The sequence below is a fragment of the Mobula birostris genome, chromosome 1 (genome assembly GCF_030028105.1).
Source record: "Mobula birostris isolate sMobBir1 chromosome 1, sMobBir1.hap1, whole genome shotgun sequence".
NCBI lineage: Eukaryota > Metazoa > Chordata > Chondrichthyes > Myliobatiformes > Myliobatidae > Mobula > Mobula birostris.
The window spans coordinates 8,857,000-8,875,508 of record NC_092370.1 but is presented as its reverse complement, the minus strand read 5'-3'; the positions used below and the strand labels follow the sequence as shown (position 1 = coordinate 8,875,508).

The 18,509-nt window shown below is 44.4% G+C and overlaps 1 protein-coding gene across 2 annotated transcripts in view; it reads left to right on the top strand.

The window, feature by feature from the left end:
- Window positions 1-611: 611 nt before the first annotated feature.
- vps41 (VPS41 subunit of HOPS complex) overlaps window positions 612-18,509 on the top strand; it is a 241,139-nt gene continuing 223,241 nt past the window's right edge. For both annotated transcript variants that reach the window (XM_072252115.1, XM_072252108.1), the window contains exons 1-2: window positions 612-657; window positions 10,011-10,049. In XM_072252115.1, coding sequence (XP_072108216.1) covers window positions 640-657; window positions 10,011-10,049 — 57 coding nt within the window. In that variant the 5' untranslated portion in view covers window positions 612-639. The remainder of the gene's footprint in view (window positions 658-10,010; window positions 10,050-18,509) is intronic.

Genomic DNA, 18,509 nt, shown 5'->3' with positions numbered 1-18,509 from the left:
GGGGATCGGTTGTGTTCAGTGATCAATTCGGTGTTGTGGTGGGTGAGGTTGTCCATGCTAGTTCAGGAACCTAGTGGTTGAAGGATAATAACTGTTCCTGATCCTGGTAATGTTCCTGAACATCTCGGAAGAACATTCTGTATTGGTGCACACGGGTCAAATGCAAGGAAATGGAAATTATCTTGAGTTACCTTGGTCAACGAGCATGAGTTGAGACAGAAGACCTGCTTCTGTCCTGTACAGATAAGGGAAATGGGAGGGGTACGAAGTTTGGTTAAGGGGCTTGGGAATGTGCACGGAGGGCTATGGTCCTGGTATGGGTCTATGGATCTAGGCAGAATAACAGTCTGGCACAGACTAGATAGGCTGAAGGGCCTATTTTGTTCAGTAGTGATTTAAGACCCATACTAATGGATATTGCCACTGTTGGTAACTTATATTTAACATTACAGATTGCATAGCAGGTACAAAAGTCCAAGTTGCTGGTCTGTAAGACAGAAAGCTGCTTACCATTTTCGAAAACCCGTTCTATCGCTATGGATTCGACCAATTTTGAAACTACAACTCCCATTAAGCACCGCGAACGACACAGCGTCCTACCATGTTTAACGGGGCACGTGACGTAGGGTCACGAGAACCATGGCGGAAGTAGAGCAGGTAAATGGAGAGTTGTTTCATCTTGTGTTGCAGTTTCTCTATAATTTAAGTATATTTCTCTCTTGTTCCGTGGCTTTTGGAGCTGTTTCATTTCCCTTGGGATGCTGGTGATCCCGGCCTGATACAGCATTCCGTCCGTGATTAATTAGTTCCTGGATCTCTTGGTTATTCTTTCTAAATCAGCCCTGATGATAGACTTGAGGGTGACACCAAGTGTGTAGATTGTGTCCGTTTGGTGAGAGTCACTTGTATTGGCATACTCTGTTTGCAGTGTTTAATACTTTCTTACATCAGCTGCTATTGATTTGGGACCATTGATGGCGATAACAGAGGATTAAGTGGTGGTTGCCGTAACGGTTTTCAGCGCCTGTGGTTGTGGTCATGAAGTAGACCTCCCTATGGTCTGTAGCTCAGACAATGTCACCATCTAACCGTGTCAGTGCCTGGAGGGAGGTTGTTGCCATGAGGTGATCTAAATCGGTCTCTGATGAAAAAGAACGTTGATTAAGTTCAAGTTTTTTGTCATCTGACTGTTCGGAGGGTGGCGGGTTGGAGATGCGTTTCTACTAAATGCGCCTTCCCTCCGCTAGCCTGCAGGTCACCCTTGGGCAAGGTGTAGCACCTGCTTAGCCCCTGATCGGGGTCATGTGAAGCGATGGAAGCAGGTGGTGGATGGTCGTATGAGCAGATGGTGCACATCTCAAGTTCTGCTTATGCGACCACTGACGCCGGTTTGATAATGGCCGGGGTCACCCATCTTCTAAAGACACTGCTCAGAAGACTATTTCTATAGGAAAATTTGTCAAGAACAATCCTAGTCATGGGTAGAGGACCATGATCGCCCACATCATACAACACTGCACCTAATGATGAAGATGACTATGCTATATACAACCTAATAAACAATGTTCCTCCATACAGTGGTGTACCCATGAATCAACACACATAAAGTGCTGGAGGAACTCAGCAGGATAGGCAGCATCTATGGAGAGGAATAAGCAGTGAGGCAGGCTTTTGCTCACACTGACCTTCATAAGTCAGGGGATTGACTATAAATCTGAGGGGTCATGGTGTTGCTTTACAGGATGCTGGTGAGATGACACTTGGCAGGATTTCAGAATCTGAGTGACAGGAAAGGGTTGGACAGGCTAGGACTCTGTTCCTTACAAGGTAGGAGACCAAAAGGTAGAGGTGCATGAAATCATGAAGGGGTATTGACAGGGGGAATGCACTCAAATCTTTTTCCTGGAGTTGGCATATCAAGGACTAGAAGACATGGATTTAAGGTGAGAGCAGACAGATTTGGTGAGGCTAAATTTGGAGTATTGTGTACCAGTTTTGGTCACCGAATTACAGGAAAGATGCCAACAAATAGAGAGAGAGTACAGAGAAGATTTACTAGAATGTTACCTGAATTTCATCACCTAAGTTACAGAGAAAGGTTGAACAAATTGGGTCTTTATTCTTTGGGACGTAGAAGGTTGAGAGGGGACTTGATGGAGGTGTTTAAAATTATGAGGGGGATAGACAAAGTTGATGTGGATAGGCTTTTTCCATTGAGAGTGGGAGAGATTCAAACAAGAGGACATGGCAAAAGTTTAGGGGTAACATGAGGGGGAACTTCTTTACTCAGAGAGTGGTAACTGTGTGGAATGATCTTCCAGCAGAAGTGGTTGAGGCAGGTTTGATGTTGTCATTTAAAGTTAAATTGGATAGCTATATGGACAGGAAAGGAATGGAGGGTTATGGGGGTGAGTGCAGGTTGGTGGGACTAGGTGAGAGTAAGAGTTTAGCATGGACTAGAAGATGGCCTGTTTCTGTGCTGTAATTGTTATATGATTATATTTAAGAAGAACTTAAGTGGCAACTTGTTTTTTTTAAACTAAAAGGGCAGTGTCCTGCTGCTAGCTGTAAGAAGTTTGCACGTTCTGCCCATTACCACATGGCTTCCTCGGGTTGCTGTGGTTTCCTCCCACAGTCCAAAGATGTACCGGTTGGGTTGGTACGTAAATTGTTCCATGATTACGCCCGGAGTAAATTGGGATTGCAGGGCGGCGTGACTCGAAGGGCTGGAGGGGCCTGTGCCACGCTGTACTGTAATCTATGCGGAATCAGCTGCCAGAGGTGGTGATTGAGATGTGGCATGGGAGCGTAGTGGTTAGCAGAACACTTTGCAGCACCAGAGATCAGAGATGGGGGTTCGATTCCAGCTACTGTCAGTAGGGAGTTTGCACGTTCTCCCCATGACCGCAAGAGTTTCCTCCGCGTGCTCCAGTTTCTTCCGCTGTTCAAAAGACGTGCAGGTGTGGGCTGGTGAGTTGTGGGCATGCTATATTGGCGCCGGAAGTGTGGCGTTGTTGGTGGGCTGCCCCCAGCACATCTTCAGACTGTGGTTGTGGAAGCAAATGAAGCATTTCACCGTATGTATTGATGGTTTGGTGTTCATGTGACAAATAAAGTTAATATAATCAATCTTTTTAAAAAAAAATGTTGGTCAAGCACATGGATATTAAACCTTTATTTATTGAGATACAGTGGGAAGTAGGCCCCTCGAGCCACGCCACCCAGCAACCCGCGATTCAACCCTAGCTTAATCTCGGGGCGATTTACAATGAACATTAACTTACCAACAGGTACGCCTTTGGCTGTGTGAGCCCCTGGAGGAGACCTATGCAGTCAGAAAGCTTTGGGCTAGATGTTGGCGAAGGGCACTAGCTGGGATGGGGTAACCTACCAACAGGTACACCTTTGGGCTGTGTGAACCCCTGGAGGGACTATGCAGTCAGAAAGCTTTGGGCCAGATGTTGGCGAAGGGCACTGGCTGGGATGGGGTATCATGGCTGAGATGTTTCAGGTGGGCTGAAGAGTCTCACTCCGTGTTGTATGACAAGCACCTGGAAAGTTACACCTTAAAAACAAGATTGTAACATTGTTTGTCCAAAAGAGATGCACAAAGTGCTAAACAGCAGCAGACATTTGAGTATCTGGGATGAACCTGATGTGCGTTTGACAGTTCTGTCCTTATAAAATGAAAGTGTTAATCAGATTGGCACCTGTGATCCATTACAATAACATATTAACAGCTGGTAATACAATGACCATGGAGGTTACACGTGATTACAAGGGGTATAAGGCACAGTGACAGCCCAACCAAGCAAAGTCAACATTTGGGTTTCATTTGAACCTTTTACATCCTTGTTGAAGTCTAGAACAGCTCAATTCCCTGATCTGATTTCCCTCAGAAACCGTAAGGCACAGGAGCAGAATTAGGCCATTTGGCCCATCGATTCTGCTTTACCATTCTATCGTGGCTGGTTTTTCATAATCAGGTTTCATATCACCGGGATATGTCGTGAAGTTTGTTAACTTTATGGCAGCAGTACATTGCAATACATGATAAATATAAAGCGGGAAAAACTGAGTTACCGTGTGTGTGTGTGTGTGTGTGTGTATCTTGTGTGTTAGCAAGCTTCTCCACAATGAGACTGAAGACAGCAGAGGTGTGGCAGTGGACGTCAGATTAGATGGCAGCCCCTTTGACATCAGGAGGCTCCACGCAACCACCAAACTCTGTTGAGAGCGGGTCCTGGAGCTGCAGTATGCAGACGACTGTGCTCTTGTGGCCCATACTCTGGAGGATCTTCAGTCTGTCCTTGCTGTGGCGGTGAGAGTGTACAGCAGGATGGGGCTGACTGTCAATACCACCAAGACAGAAGTGATTTGCCAATGGAGTACCAGTGTCCCACCCACTCTACCTGCCTTCACTGTTGATGATGAAAAGCTGTCTGTAGTGCCATCTTTCAAAAATCTGGGGAGCATTCTCTCTGAGGATAGCGGCATTGACAACGACATCCAGAGCCGCATTAAACAGGCATCAGCTGCCTTTGGGAGACTTCAGCGTAGAGTCTTTCAGAACAGGAGCCTTCGTCCCTCCACAAAGGTCGCCGTATACCAAGTGGTCTGTGTCACCACCCTCCTTTATAGCTGTGAAGCTTGGGTAACCTACAGCCGTCACATCAAGTCCTTGGAGCACTTCCACATAAGCTGCCTCCAGCACATCCTGGGAATTACCTGCCGTGAGCGGGCGCCTCACACCGAAATACTTGTAAAGACCAACTGCAGGAGTATTGAGGCCATGATCACCCAGCGTCAGCTGCAGTGGCTGGGGAACGTGATAAGGATGCCCCCATGTCGACTCCCGCAGAGTGTTATACGGCCAGCTACATCATGGTCGACGCTCAGCTGGAGGGCCGAAGAAGCGCTATAAGGATCAGATGAAGAATGCTTTAAGGAAGTGCAAGATCAGACCTGAGAACCTGGAGGAGGTTGCTGCTGACCGTACCACTTGGCAAGAGCTGTGTAGGGATGGGGTTCATATTCTGGAGATGGAAAGAACAACCAGAAGACAGCAGAAGAGAGCCAGGAGAAATGCAGCCATGGTTGCCACCACTACCACATATACATGTCCCACCTGCAATAGAGCTTGTGGGTCCAGGATAGGGCAGTATAGTCATCAAAGATCTCACCGTTAAAGGAGTAGACGTCATCATCGGATTTTGATGGACAACCGAAGAAGGAAGAAGAATATATATATAAAATAATTAATTTAAAACAAGTAGCGCAAAATAACAAATAAATAAAAGTAGTGAGGTAGTGTTCATGTATTCAATGTCTATTTAAGAATCATATGGCAGAGGGGAAGAAGCTGTTCCTGAATTGCTGAGTGTGTCTCTTCAGGCTTCTGTACCTCCTTCCTGATGGTAACAATGAGAAGAGGTCATGTCCTGGGTGGTGGGGATCCCTAATGATGGATGCTGCCGTCCTAAGGCATGGCTCCGTGAAGATGCCTTGGATGCTGCAGAGGCTGGTACCCATGATGGAGCTGGCTAACTTTACAACTCTCTGCATTATCCTTTTCAATCCAATTCTCCTTTGATGCCCATACTAATCAAGAAACTATCAATTTGTGCTTTAAATATACCCAATTACTTGCATGCAAAGCTCTCTTTGTCAATGAATTCCACAGATTCACCACCCTCTGGCAAAAGAAATTCATCCTCATCTCTGTTCTAAAGAAACACCCTTCTGTTCCAAGGCTGTGCCCTCTGGTCCTAGACTCCCCTACTATAGGAAACATCCCTTTCATGTCCACTCTGTCTAGGCCTTTCAATATTTGATAGGCTTCAATGAGATCCCCCCTCCCGACATTCTTCTAAACTCCAGCAAGTACGGGCCCAGAGTCATTAAAATGTTAACTCTTTCATACTTGTGATCATTGTCATGAACTTCCTCCGGACCCTTTCCAAGGTCAGCACATCTTTTCTTACATAGGGTACCCAAAACTAAGCACGATATTCCAAGTGTAGTTTGACCAATTCTTTATACACTGCTCATTGTCTCCTCAGAATGAATTCTAACGTTGCATTTGCCTTCCTTACCTCCAACTCAATCTACCATTTAACCTTCGGGGAACCCTGCACAAAGTCCCTTTGCGCCTCTTTTTTTTTGAATTTTCTCCCTGTTTGGAAAATAATCTGTCTTTATTCCTTCTACCACAGTGCACGACTAAGCACTTTACAATGCAGTGTTACATCTGCCACTTCTTTGCCCATTCTCCAAATCTGTCTCGGTCCTTATACAGACTCCCTGCTTTCTCAGTGCTACTAGCCCCTTCATGTTGTTTAGGTGGTTACAGGCCAAATTCTGGAAGAGGGGATGAGTGTGCATGGGGCATCTTGATTGTCATGGACTAGTTGGACTGAGGGACCTGCATATCAGGCATTGACCATGGCTTTACAAATATGTCAGAGTATCAGCTGACCGCTTTAAGATCCCTTGGTGTGTACTTTTAAAGATGAGATTAAAAATTAGTTTTGTTTGCCACACATGTACACTGAAGCAGAGGAATGCCTTATTTGTGTCAGTGAGCAACGTGGGCCAAGGATGTGCTGGGGGCAGCCCGCAAGTGTTGTCAGGCTTCCAGCACCAACAACCTACTAACCCTTGTCCATACGTATTCGGGACGTGGGAGGATACCAGAGCACTCAGAGGAAACCCACGTGGTCATGGAGAGAAAGTACAAACCCATAACAGACAGCGGCAGGATTTGAACCGTGGTCGCTGGCACTGTGAAGCGTTGTGCTAACCGCTATGTTATTGTGCTGCCCATAACATGGTGTTCCGTTCTCCTTTTTGTAGATGCAGAGTTTTTACCCATCCTCCTTTATTCTAGTCACATACTGATGGAAGTAGGCCTGCGATTTCCATCCTCCATTTGGCTGGTCTCTCTCTCTCTCTCTCTCACCCCCTTGCTTGCTGCAGCCAGAGAAAGCTCTCTGCGTTTGACCGGTCTCTCTCTTACTGCAGCCAGAGGATGGTGCCGGGGTCTTGGGCAAGGTTTAGTTGATGCAGTTTGTGGATTGGACACTGCAGTCCATGTTATTTGTGTTTCTGGTTACCCCTTACTTAATTGCTATTTGGTGCAGTTTTGCTCGGGGTGGACTAGCTGTGCGGCCTACAGTCAGTGAATGACACATGCTCAATTGAACTAATCTAAATGTTCTTGGACTGTTTCAATGACGTTGTGGTTTGATGTTTTATATTCTGTGTTTTTTTTGGTTCATTTTTTGCTGCACTGATAGGAGAATTGCTGTCTGGTAGAAGGCAAACAGTACGGGGACTTTTTTCTGGTTGGCTACCAGTGACTAGTGGTGATCCACAGGGGTTGGTGTTCGGACCACACCTCTTCATATTTCCTGTGAATGATTTGGATGATGAAATTGTTGCTAAGTTTGCAAAAGATACAGAGATAGATTAAGGGGCAGATTGTGTTGAGGAAGCAAGGAGTCTGCAAAAGGTCTTGGACCAGCAGTTCCCAACCTGGGGTCCTTGAACCTCTTGCTTCATGGTATTGATCCATGGCATAAAAAAAGTTGGGAAATCCCTGACCTAGGCAGATTGGGAAAATGGGCAAAGAAGTGGCAGATGGAATATTGTGTCGGGAAGTGTATGGCCATGCACTTTGGTAGAAGGAATAAATGTGTAGACTATTTTCTAAATGGGGAGAAACTTCAAAAATCACAGGTGCAAAGGTACTTGTGAGTCCTTGTGCAGGATTCCCTAAGGGTTAACTTGCAGGTTGAGTCTGTGGTAAGGAAGGCAAATGCAATTTTAGCATTCATTTCAAGAGGACTAGAATATAAAAGCAAGGATGTAATGTTGAGGCTTTGGTCAGACTACAATTGGAATATTGTGAACAGTTTTGGGCTCCTTATCTAAGACAAGATGTGCTGGCATGAGGAAGGTTCAGAGGAGGTTCATGAGAATGATTATGGGAATGAAAGGATTAACATATGATGAGTGTTTGGTTCTGGGCCTGTTCTGTCTGGAGTTTAGAAGAATGAAAGGGGATCTCATTAAACCTCTTGAATATTGAAAGGTCTAGATAGAGTGGTTGTAGGGAAGATGTCTCCTATAGTGGGGGAATCTCGGACCAGAGGACAAAGCCCCAGAATAGGGGCATGTCCATTTGGAACGGAGGTGAGGAGGAATTTCTTTTGCCAGAGGGTAGTGAATCTGTGGAACTCATTGCCACAGACAGCTATGGAGGCTAAGTCATTGGGTATATTTCAACCAGAGTTTGATAGATTTTTATTTAATCAGGGTGTCAAAGGTTACTGGAAGAAGGCAGGAGAATGGATTTGAGAGGGAAAATGGATCAGCCATGATGGACTGGTGGAGTAGACTTGATTGACAGAATGGTCTAATTCTGCTTCTATGTCTTATGGTCTTATTTGAGGTATTTAGAGAATGCCTGTGCTATTCCACAAATGAATGGTCTTGAGTTGAAATATCAACTGTTCATTCCTCTCTAATGATGCTGCCTGACTTGCTGAGTCTCCAGCATTTCAAACGGGAGAAAATCTTCAGACGCTGGAGGTCCGAGCAACACACACAAAATGCTGGAGGAATTCAGCAGCCCAGGCAGCATCCATGGAAAAGAGTACAGTCGACGTTTCAGGCTGGTGTTGTGTATGTTGTTCTCTCCAGCATTTGGTGTATATGTTGTTGAAGATTAACAGCATCTACAGAATCGTATGTTTAAAGAAGGGATGACGTGGTTTGTTAGTATTTAGTGGCCGGGTATAATTAAGTTTATTGTTCACTGAAAACAGAAGGATATTACAATTATTTTCATACACAATTTTATACTGAAGGTCTGCATCAACCAAGTATTTACCGTATTATTTCATGCTGACATCAGTGTTGGTGACCTTGTTCTAAGGTGCATAAAAAGCCCTTTTCCATGTGTCACAACTGTGAGCTACTGACTTGTTGAGTTCCTTGTGGGACATTGGGCAGGATGATTGCAGAGTAGCCAGAGCTGGAGTTTCTGGGAGCAGTTCAGAAGTTGTGGGATAGATTCATCCTAAAGAAGATGTATTCTAAAGGCAGGATGACACAACTGTGGCTGACAAGGGAAGCCAAAGCCAGCATTAAAACCAAAGAAAGGGCCTGTAATAGAGCAGAAATTAGAGGGAAGTTCGAGGATTGGGAAGCTTTAAAAAAAACAGAGGGCAACTAAAAAAGTCATAAAAAAGGAAAAGATGGAATATGAAGGTAAGCTAGCCAGTTATACTAAAAAGGATACCAAAAGTTTATTCAGACATGTAAGGAGTAAAAGACAGACAAGTCCTGGTTATGTGGCCACTGACGCCAGGCAGACAGTCTCTGAAGCGGATTGATAATGGCTGGGGTCAACCATCTTGTAAAGATGGTTGCCCGGAAGAAGGCAATGGCAAACCACCGCTTCTGTAGAAAAATTTCCAAGAACAGTCATGGTCACAGAAAGACCATGATCACCTACATCATACGACATGGCAGTTAATGAATGAAGAAACATTGAAACATGGCCACATACAGTGAAGTGCATTGTTTGTGAGGAAACCTGCAAGTGTTGCTATGCTTCCAGTGCCAGCAAAGTGTTGCTAACTGGATATTTTTTGTTTTTCACACCATTCTCTGTAAACTCTAGAGTCTGTTGTGTGTGAAAATTACAGGAGATCAGCAGTTTCTGAGATACTCAAACCACCCTGTCTGGCACCAACCATCATTCCATGGTCAAAGTCACTTAGATCACATTTCTTCCCCATTCTTGAGCTGAACCTCTTGACCATGTCTACATGCTTTTATGCATCGAGTTGCTGCCTCATGATTGGCTGATGAGATATTTGCATTTATGAGCAGGTGTATCCAATAAAGTAGCAACTGAATGTATTATATTGAAAAATCCTATTTTGAAGTAGTTTGTATGATATGTAATGCTTTAATTCTGCTCTGCTTGTCTTTTACAGGAAGCTCAAAACTATGAGGAGTCCACAGATGAATCAGAGGTAAATTAAACCCAGCAATTATCTGTTATTTCATCCCTACGATAATGGAACAGCAGATTTACACTCACGTTTTGTGAGGAGTTGTTTTAATTGCAAACTGAGGCTTTATAAGGCATAGGTCAGGCTGCATTTGGAATATTCTGAGCAATTTTGGGCCACAAATTGCCTAGTTCAGCTCCTGTGTCTCATGGTATCATGTTGAAATACAATACTGTGTCTAGAGAATCCAGAAGAGGTTCATGAGGATGATTCCGGGAATGAAGGAGTTAACATATGAGGAGTGTTTGGCAGATTTGGGCCTGTACTCACTGGAATTTAGAAGAATGCATGGGGATCTCATTGAAACTTACTGAATGTTGGAAGGACTAGATAAGATGTATGTGGAGAGGATGTTTCCTATGGTGGGGGTATCCAGAACTAAAAGGCACAGCCTCAAAATAGAGGAGCAACCTTATAGAATAAGTAAGGAGGATTTTTTTTTTTTAGCCAAAGAGTGATAAATCTGTGGAATGCTCTGCCACAGACTGCGGTGGAAGCCAAGTCTGTGGGTCTATTTAAAGCAGAAGTTGATAGATTCCTGATTGGTCGGGGCATCAAAGGATATGGTGAGAGGGCAGGTGTATGCGGTTGAGTGGGATCTAGCTATGATGAAGTGGTGGAGTGGGCTCAATGAGCTGAATGGCCTAATTCTGCCCCTATGTCTGATGGTTTTATGGTCTTAATTTAAATCCTGGTTCACAAAAACACCGAAAGGTTTCCTAGAATTGAATACATAACTCCTGAAGAGCCTGGGACAGTGGCAACTTTTACACTACCCCCACTGGCACTTGCAAAGATTTCAGAAATTCAGTGAGCATAATGGTGGGTGTTATAGGGTGGGGAAGAAAATGTGGTGGGAGGAATTGGAGAGAGTCTGATCAAGGCTAGGAGGTGAAGAGAGCAGTGGGGATTGTGTCTTAGGTCTTGCAGAATGGAGGAGGCAGAAGGTATTCACCAGATGAACCTGAGGTATGTGGCCTACATAGAACTGTACAGCAGAGGGCAGGCCCTTTGGCCTACAATGTTGTGCTGAAGCAAATAAACTAGGAATCAAGTGGCCAACCAAACTAATCCCTTACACCTACACAATCCTTCCATTTTCCTCACATTCATGTGTCTATCTAAATGTCTCTTAAAAGTCCCTGAAGTATCTGCCTCTCCCACCACTCCCAGCAGTGCATTCCAGGCACCCGCCACTCTCTGTAATAAAAAAAACAAACAAAAACTTGCCCCTCACTTATCCTTGAAATTACCCCCTCTCACCTTAAATGCATGCCATCTGGTATTAGACATTTCAACCCTGGGAAAAGGATACTTCCTGTCTACTCTGTCTGTGCCTCTCATTATTTTAAACCTCTATCAGATTTTCCCTCAGCCTCCGCCACTCTAGAGAAAACAACCTAAGTTGTCCAAACTCTTGTAATAGCACATGGCCTGTAATCCAGGCAGCTTCCTGGTAAACCTCTTCTGCACCCTCTCCAAAGCCTCAACGTCCTTATAGTGAGGTGACCAGAACTGTATACAGTACTCCAGATGCGGCCTAACTAGAGTTTTATAAAGCTGCAACATAACTTACTGACCTTTGAACTCATTGCCTTGACTAATAAAGGCAAGCACGTCACAAGCCTTGTTAACCACCCGATTAACCTGTGTAGTTACTTTCAGGGAGATTTCACAAATGACCTGACTTGGTCCAACCAAGCAGAGTTCACAGCCAAGAAAGCCCAACAGCACCTTCACTTCCTGAGAAAACTAAAGAAGTTTGGCCTGTCCCCTAAAACCCTCACTAATTTTTATAGATGCACCGTAGAAAGCATTCTTCTAGGGTGCATCACAAGCTGGTATGGAAGTTGTCCTGTCCAAGAATGGAAGAAGCTGCAGAAGATCGTGAACACGGCGCAGCACATCACACAAACCAATCTTCCATCCTTGGACTCAGTTTACACCGCACACTGTCGGAGCAGTGCTGCCAGGATAATCAAGGACACGACCCACCCAGCCAACACACTTTTCGTCCCTCTTCCCTCCGGGAGAAGGCTCAGGAGCTTGAAGACTCGTACAGCCAGATTTGGGAACAGCTTCTTTCCAACTGTGATGAGACTGCTGAACGGATCCTGACCCGGATCTGGGCTGTACCCTCCAAATATCCGGACCTGCCTCTCGGTTTTTTTGCACTACCTTACTTTCCCTTTTCTATTTTCTATTTATGATTTATAGTTTAATTTTTTAATATTTACTATCGATTTGTACTCCAGGGAGCAGGAAGCGCAGAATCAAATATCGCTGTGATGATTGTATGTTCTAGTATCCAATGCTTGGCGACTATAAAATATTTGAACTTGGACCCCAAGATCCCTCTGCACATGAATACTGTGAAGGCCTTATCCTTAACAGGATACCGTTTCTTTACTTTTGAGCTACCATCACCATCTAGTAAGGAGATGGAGTTCACATTTAGCCAGGTTAAATTCCATCTGCAATTTCTTTGCCCATATCTCCAACAATCTATAGGACATTTCATCGTATATGACTGAGATCGAGAGCAGGTTATTCATTAAAGGGGAACTGCCTGAAGACCTCTCTTTGGTATCATTGACTCAGCATTACATACTTGTTATAGTGTGGACAAAGTCCTTACAGTCCTTTGAGCCACGTCACCCAGAAACACTTGCTTAATCATGGCAACCATGGGACAATTTACAACGACCAATTAACCTACCAACCAGGACGTCTTTGGAATGTGGGAGGAAACCAGAACATCTCGAGGAAACCAGTACAGTCACGGGGTATATGTACAAACTCCTTGCAGGCAGTGACGGGAATTGAACCTGGGTTGCCTGTACTAGAAAGCGTTATTCTAACCACTATGCTACCATGGAACCCAATATTTTATTGTCTAGTCCTCTCAAAATGAGTTCTAACATTGCATTTACCTTCCTTCTCACACTACTCAACCAGAAAGTTAACCTTCAGAGAATTCTGTACAAAGAATCCCAAGTCCCTTTACACCTCTGATTTTCATTTAGAAAATAGTCTACACCCTTTTTCCTTCTGCCAAGGTCCATATCCAACATTTCTCTGCACTATATTCCCTCTGCCACTTTGCTAATTCTCCTAATCTATCTAATCCTTCTGCAGACTCCCAAAATACTCACTAGTATGCTCATAGAATTTCTGAACTCTTTGCAGATGCCAATGAGAGTAGCGTAAATGCTGCCATTGTCCCAGCTCTTCAGGAGCTCTGTATTCAATTTCAGGAAACCTTTGGATGGTTTTGTGAGCCAGGATTTAAATTGTATTTCAACAGTTGTTTGGCAACCTGCTGTTTTCACAAGTCTCCCTTGCGAGTTATTGATCGACGATTTTCAGATTTTAATTAGTATGTGGGTGTAGGTAAGAGAGTGTAGGGTATTTAGTGAGGGACTAAATCATGAAGTGATGGGAAGTTGAGTAGTACTGTTGTTTTTTTTTAAAGAAAACTTTCTCCTGGTGTGCCTAGATCTCTAATTTAGATGCAAGTGGATTAAACTGGAAAGACATTGCAACTGTTCAAAGTATTTCATAAATGCCAAAAAAATGCAGAAAGAATATATAAGCCATTCTGTGCAATGAGTAAATCACATAAGAGTAATAACAGGAGATTTCACCTCCTCCCAAATAACTTGCCACGGGAAGAGGGTGTAAATGTAGAATGAATGACGTCTTGTGTAAGGGGAAACTTCTTCAATGAGGGTCGCGAGATAGCCCAGCAAAAGTGGTGCATGTGAGCTTGATTTCAATGTTTAAGTGAGGTTTGGATAGGTACATGGATGGTAGGGGTGTGGAGGATTATGGTCCCGGTGCAGGTTAATGGGAGTAGACAGTTTAAATGGTTCAGTTTGGACTAGATGGGCTGAAGGGCCTGTTTCTGTGCTGTACTTTTCTGTGACTCAGATTTAAAAGACAGCGTGAGTAATTCCTGTTAACAGGAAATGAGCCAACAGTGTTAAAGAACAGAGGATCAAACCAACCAAAGTAAAATCAGCTTTATTACCACTGCCATAGGGCAGCAGTACCGTGCAATACATAAATTACTGTGAGTTACAGACTGAGACCCTCGGTCGGTTGGGGTCGACCATGGATGTTGCATCTTTGTTGAAGTCGATTTGCAAACCAGGGCAGTACGAAATGGAGAGAAAGCTGTTGCCCATGTAGCAGGCTCCCCCTCTACAAGGAGCTGACAAATACAAAAGAACGGCAGAGACCGATACATTTTGGCACCACTGGTGCTGCAGGAGTTCAATGCAAGAGCATTGAACTCAACATGGGACTGCCTTAGGGACCCCAGCTCTCCATTTTTCCTTTGGGATTTACTCCCGAAGCCTTCCCCATGAGTGGGTGTAGCCGCAACGCAGCGGAGGTTTGAGAACAGAGTTTTCCTTCTCCTAGATGAGGTGCCAGCCATGGCTGACGAGCCCCACCTGCCTGAAATGACTAGTTTTAAGGTGCCAGTAACCCACCTTTGTCCCTTCTCCTGTCAGTACAAATGGTTCCTCCGAGCTGAGTAGCTAAGCCACATGCGAAGGCCAGGAGCTGGACTTGGTTGTCAGAGGCTATCTGAGACGGAAGCCATTGGGAGCTCATTCCCACTACCACCCTGTACTATGATAACTTTAAGGAACCAAGTTAAAATACGAATAAGTAGTGAGATGGTGTTCACAAAATAATAGACCATTCAGAAATCTAACGGCTTAGGGGAAGAAGCTGTTCCTGAGATGCTTGGCGTGCGCGTTCAGGTTCCTGTACCTCCTCCCTGATGTTAATAATATGAAGGGTGCATGTCCTGGATGGCTGTTCATGATGGATCCCACCTTCCTGAGAAGCTGACCAAGTCTTCAATGTTCTGCAGCTTTCTGAAATTGAGCTCTCCTTACCAGATGGTGATGGGAACAGTCAGAATGATATGGTCCTACTACTACTACATCGACTCAGGCCTAGGGGGCCAGCGTCGGGCACGATGACGGACTCTCCACTTCTCCCTCTCCCCCCATCAGTGTGTTCAGTTCATCTACATTAGCCGCGCTGCTGTCTTCTAGGAGCGTGTTGACCATAGTCTTGGGAGGGCACCCAGGGTTCATCCTCCCGTGCTTGGTCTCCCATACGATGACTAGGCTGGCAGGTAGCTCAGGGTGGTGTAGACAGTGCCCCGCTAGTTGCAGTCTTCTCACCTCGATTTTAGTGGTGAGTATCGGTAGGTTGTTATAGAGCTCGACGTTCGACATGTGCTGTTGCCAACTCACGTCAAGAGCCATCTGGAGCATTCATGTATAGCAACCACCTAGAGACTTTCGCATCGTCTTGTTGAGAGTCCACGTCTCAGTGATATGGTAGACGAGTAGAAATTTGCAGGAGTCTTTGGTGACACCAAATCACCTCAAACTCCGAATGAAATATATCTGCTGTCGGTCCTTCTTCATAATTTGATCAACATGATTGATCTTCGGAGATGTTAAAACTGAGGATCTTGCATCTGCTCACCCTTTCTGTTGCTGACCCCTCGATGAGGACTGCTGTTTGTTCCCTCGATTTCCCCTTCCTGAAGTCCACCATCAATTCCTTGGTCTATTGATGTTGAGTGCAAGGTTGTTGTTGTGACACTCAACCAGCTGTACCACTTCTCATCGCCATCTATACCTCAAGATACCTTGAGGATAGTAGTCATAGTCATACTTTATTGATCCCGGGGGAAATTGGTTTTCATTACAGTTGCTCCATAAATAATAAATAGTAATAGAACCATAAATAGTTTGTGATATGTAAATTATGCCAGTAAATTATGAAATAAGTCCAGGACCAGCCTATTGGCTCAGGGAAGAGTTGTAAAGTTTGATGGCCACAGGCAGGAATGACTTCCTATGACGCTCTGTGTTGCATCTCGGTGGAATGAGTCTCTGGCTGAATGTACTCCTGTGCCCACCCAGTACATTATGTAGTAGATGGGAGACATTGTCCAAGACGGCATGCAACTTGGACAGCATCCTCTTTTCAGACACCACCGTCAGAGAGTCCAGTTCCATCCCCACAACATCACTGGCCTTACGAATGAGTTTGTTGATTCTGTTGGTGTCTGCTACCCTCAGCCTGCTGCCCCAGCACACAACAGCAAACATGATCGCACTGGCCACCACAGACTCGTAGAACATCCTCAGCATCGTCCGACAGATGTTAAAGGACTTCAGTCTCCTCAGGAAATAGAGACGGCTCTGACCCTTCTTGTAGACAGCCTCAGTGTTCTTTGACCAGTCCAGTTTATTGTCAATTCGTATACTTAGGTATTTGTAATCGTCCACCATGTCCACACTGACCTCCTGGATGGAAACAGGGGTCACCGGTACCTTAGCCCTCCTCAGGTCAGGATACAGAAGTAGGAAACAAGTGAACTGGTGAAAACTATTAATTTCAGGAAGGTGAGAGCGGAATTTTATACTTTTTTGTATTATTTGCTTCTATAGTAGTGGAGAGTATATTGACTTGGATGCGTCACGCAATGCCCTTGAGTGGAAAATGCTACAAAAAGTAGTGGCTATGGCTCAGTCTATCACAGATAAAGCCCTCCCCACCATTGAATACATCTACATGAAGTGCTGTTGCAGGAAAGCAACATCCATCATCTGGGACCCCCATCACCCTGGACATGCTCTCTTCTCACTGCTGAAGTGAGAAGGTACAGGAGCCTCAGGGCTCACACCACCGGGTTCAGGAATAGTTATTACCCCTCAATCATCAGGCTCTTGATCCACTCAGCTGCACTTGTTTCATCATTGAAATGTTTCCACGGCCACTGGGACACACACAAAATGCTGGGAGGACTGGCGAAGGGTCTGGATCCGAAAACGTTGACTGTACTTTTTCCATCGATGCTGCCTGCCCTCTTGAGTTCCTCCGGCATTTTGTGTGTGTTGTTTGGATTTCCAGCATCTGCAGATTTTCCTTTGTTTGTGATTTGACCACAACGAATGGACTCACTTTCAGGGACTCTTCATCTCATGTTCTGGATATCTATTGTTTATTTATAATTATTATTATTTCTTTTTGTATTTGCACAGATTGTTATCTTTTGCACACTGGTTATACACTCAATTGGCTTGGTCTTCCATTGACTCTGTTATGGTTGTTGGATTTATTGAATATACCTGCAAGAAAATGAATCTCAGGGCTTTATATGGTGATACAGATGTACTCTGATAATAAATCTACTTTGGGCGCCATGGTAGCATAGTGGTTAGTACAACACTTCACAGTACCAGTATCAGTTCCCACCACTGTCTTAAGGAGTTTGTACATTCTTCCCATGACTGCATGGATTTCCTCTGGGTGCTCTGGTTTCCTCCCACGGTCCAAAGACCTACCAATGGTAGGTTAATTGGCCATTGTAAATTGTTCCATGATTAGGCCAGAGTTAAATCGGGGGATCGGTGGTTGGTGCATTTGAAGGCCCAGAAGGGCCTGTTCCACGCAGTATCTCAATAAATAAATAAAAAATGAACATTGGAATTAGCTAAAAAAAAAACCATAAAAGGAAGTCCATACTCTTTAGTAATGGCACAATGCAAATTTATAAATACAAAATTGTATTAAAAGACAAAAACAAACATGAGTGGACGGGTGGACATAAGGAAAGCGTTCAAAGGAGTTTCATGAAAATGATTCGAGGAATGGAAGGCTTTTCATATGAAGAGCATTTCTTGGCTTTAGGCCTGAATTCACCAGAATTCGGAAGAATGAATTGAAGAATTGAAACCTTTCAACTGCTGAAAGGCCTTGATAGGGTGGATGTGGCGAGGCTGTTTACTATGGTGGGAGAGTCTTAGGACCAGAGGACACAACCTCAGAATAGAGGGGCATCCCTTTAGAATGGAGATGAGGAGGAATTTCTTTAGCCAGATAGTGGTGAATCTGTGGAATTCATTGCCACAAATGGCTTTGGAGGCCAAGTCATTGGGTATATTTAAAGAGGAAATTGCTATGTTCTTGATTAGTCAGGGCATCAAAGGTCACAGGGAGAAGGCAGGAGAATGGGGTGAGAGGGATAATGAATCAGCTATAGTGGAATGTTGGACAGACTCGATGGGCCAAATGGCCTAATTCTGCTCCTATGTCTTATGATAAAGAAAATAGAATACGTTTATAAATACATATTTTTTAAAAATTCACACAAGTTCACTGAAAATATTAGCAAAGGTGCAGAAAGATTGAATAATTCCTTTTCCTCTTTAGCAGCAAGGTTAGCGTGATGAATGTGACATTTTATAATTGATAAACTAATTCATCTTAAAAGAATAGAATCCCTGGTTTGGCTGAATTGTATCCGTGCTTATTGAAAGGGGGTGTGGAAGTGATAGCAGTGACATTATATAAAAATTCATTAGAAAAGACATGGTG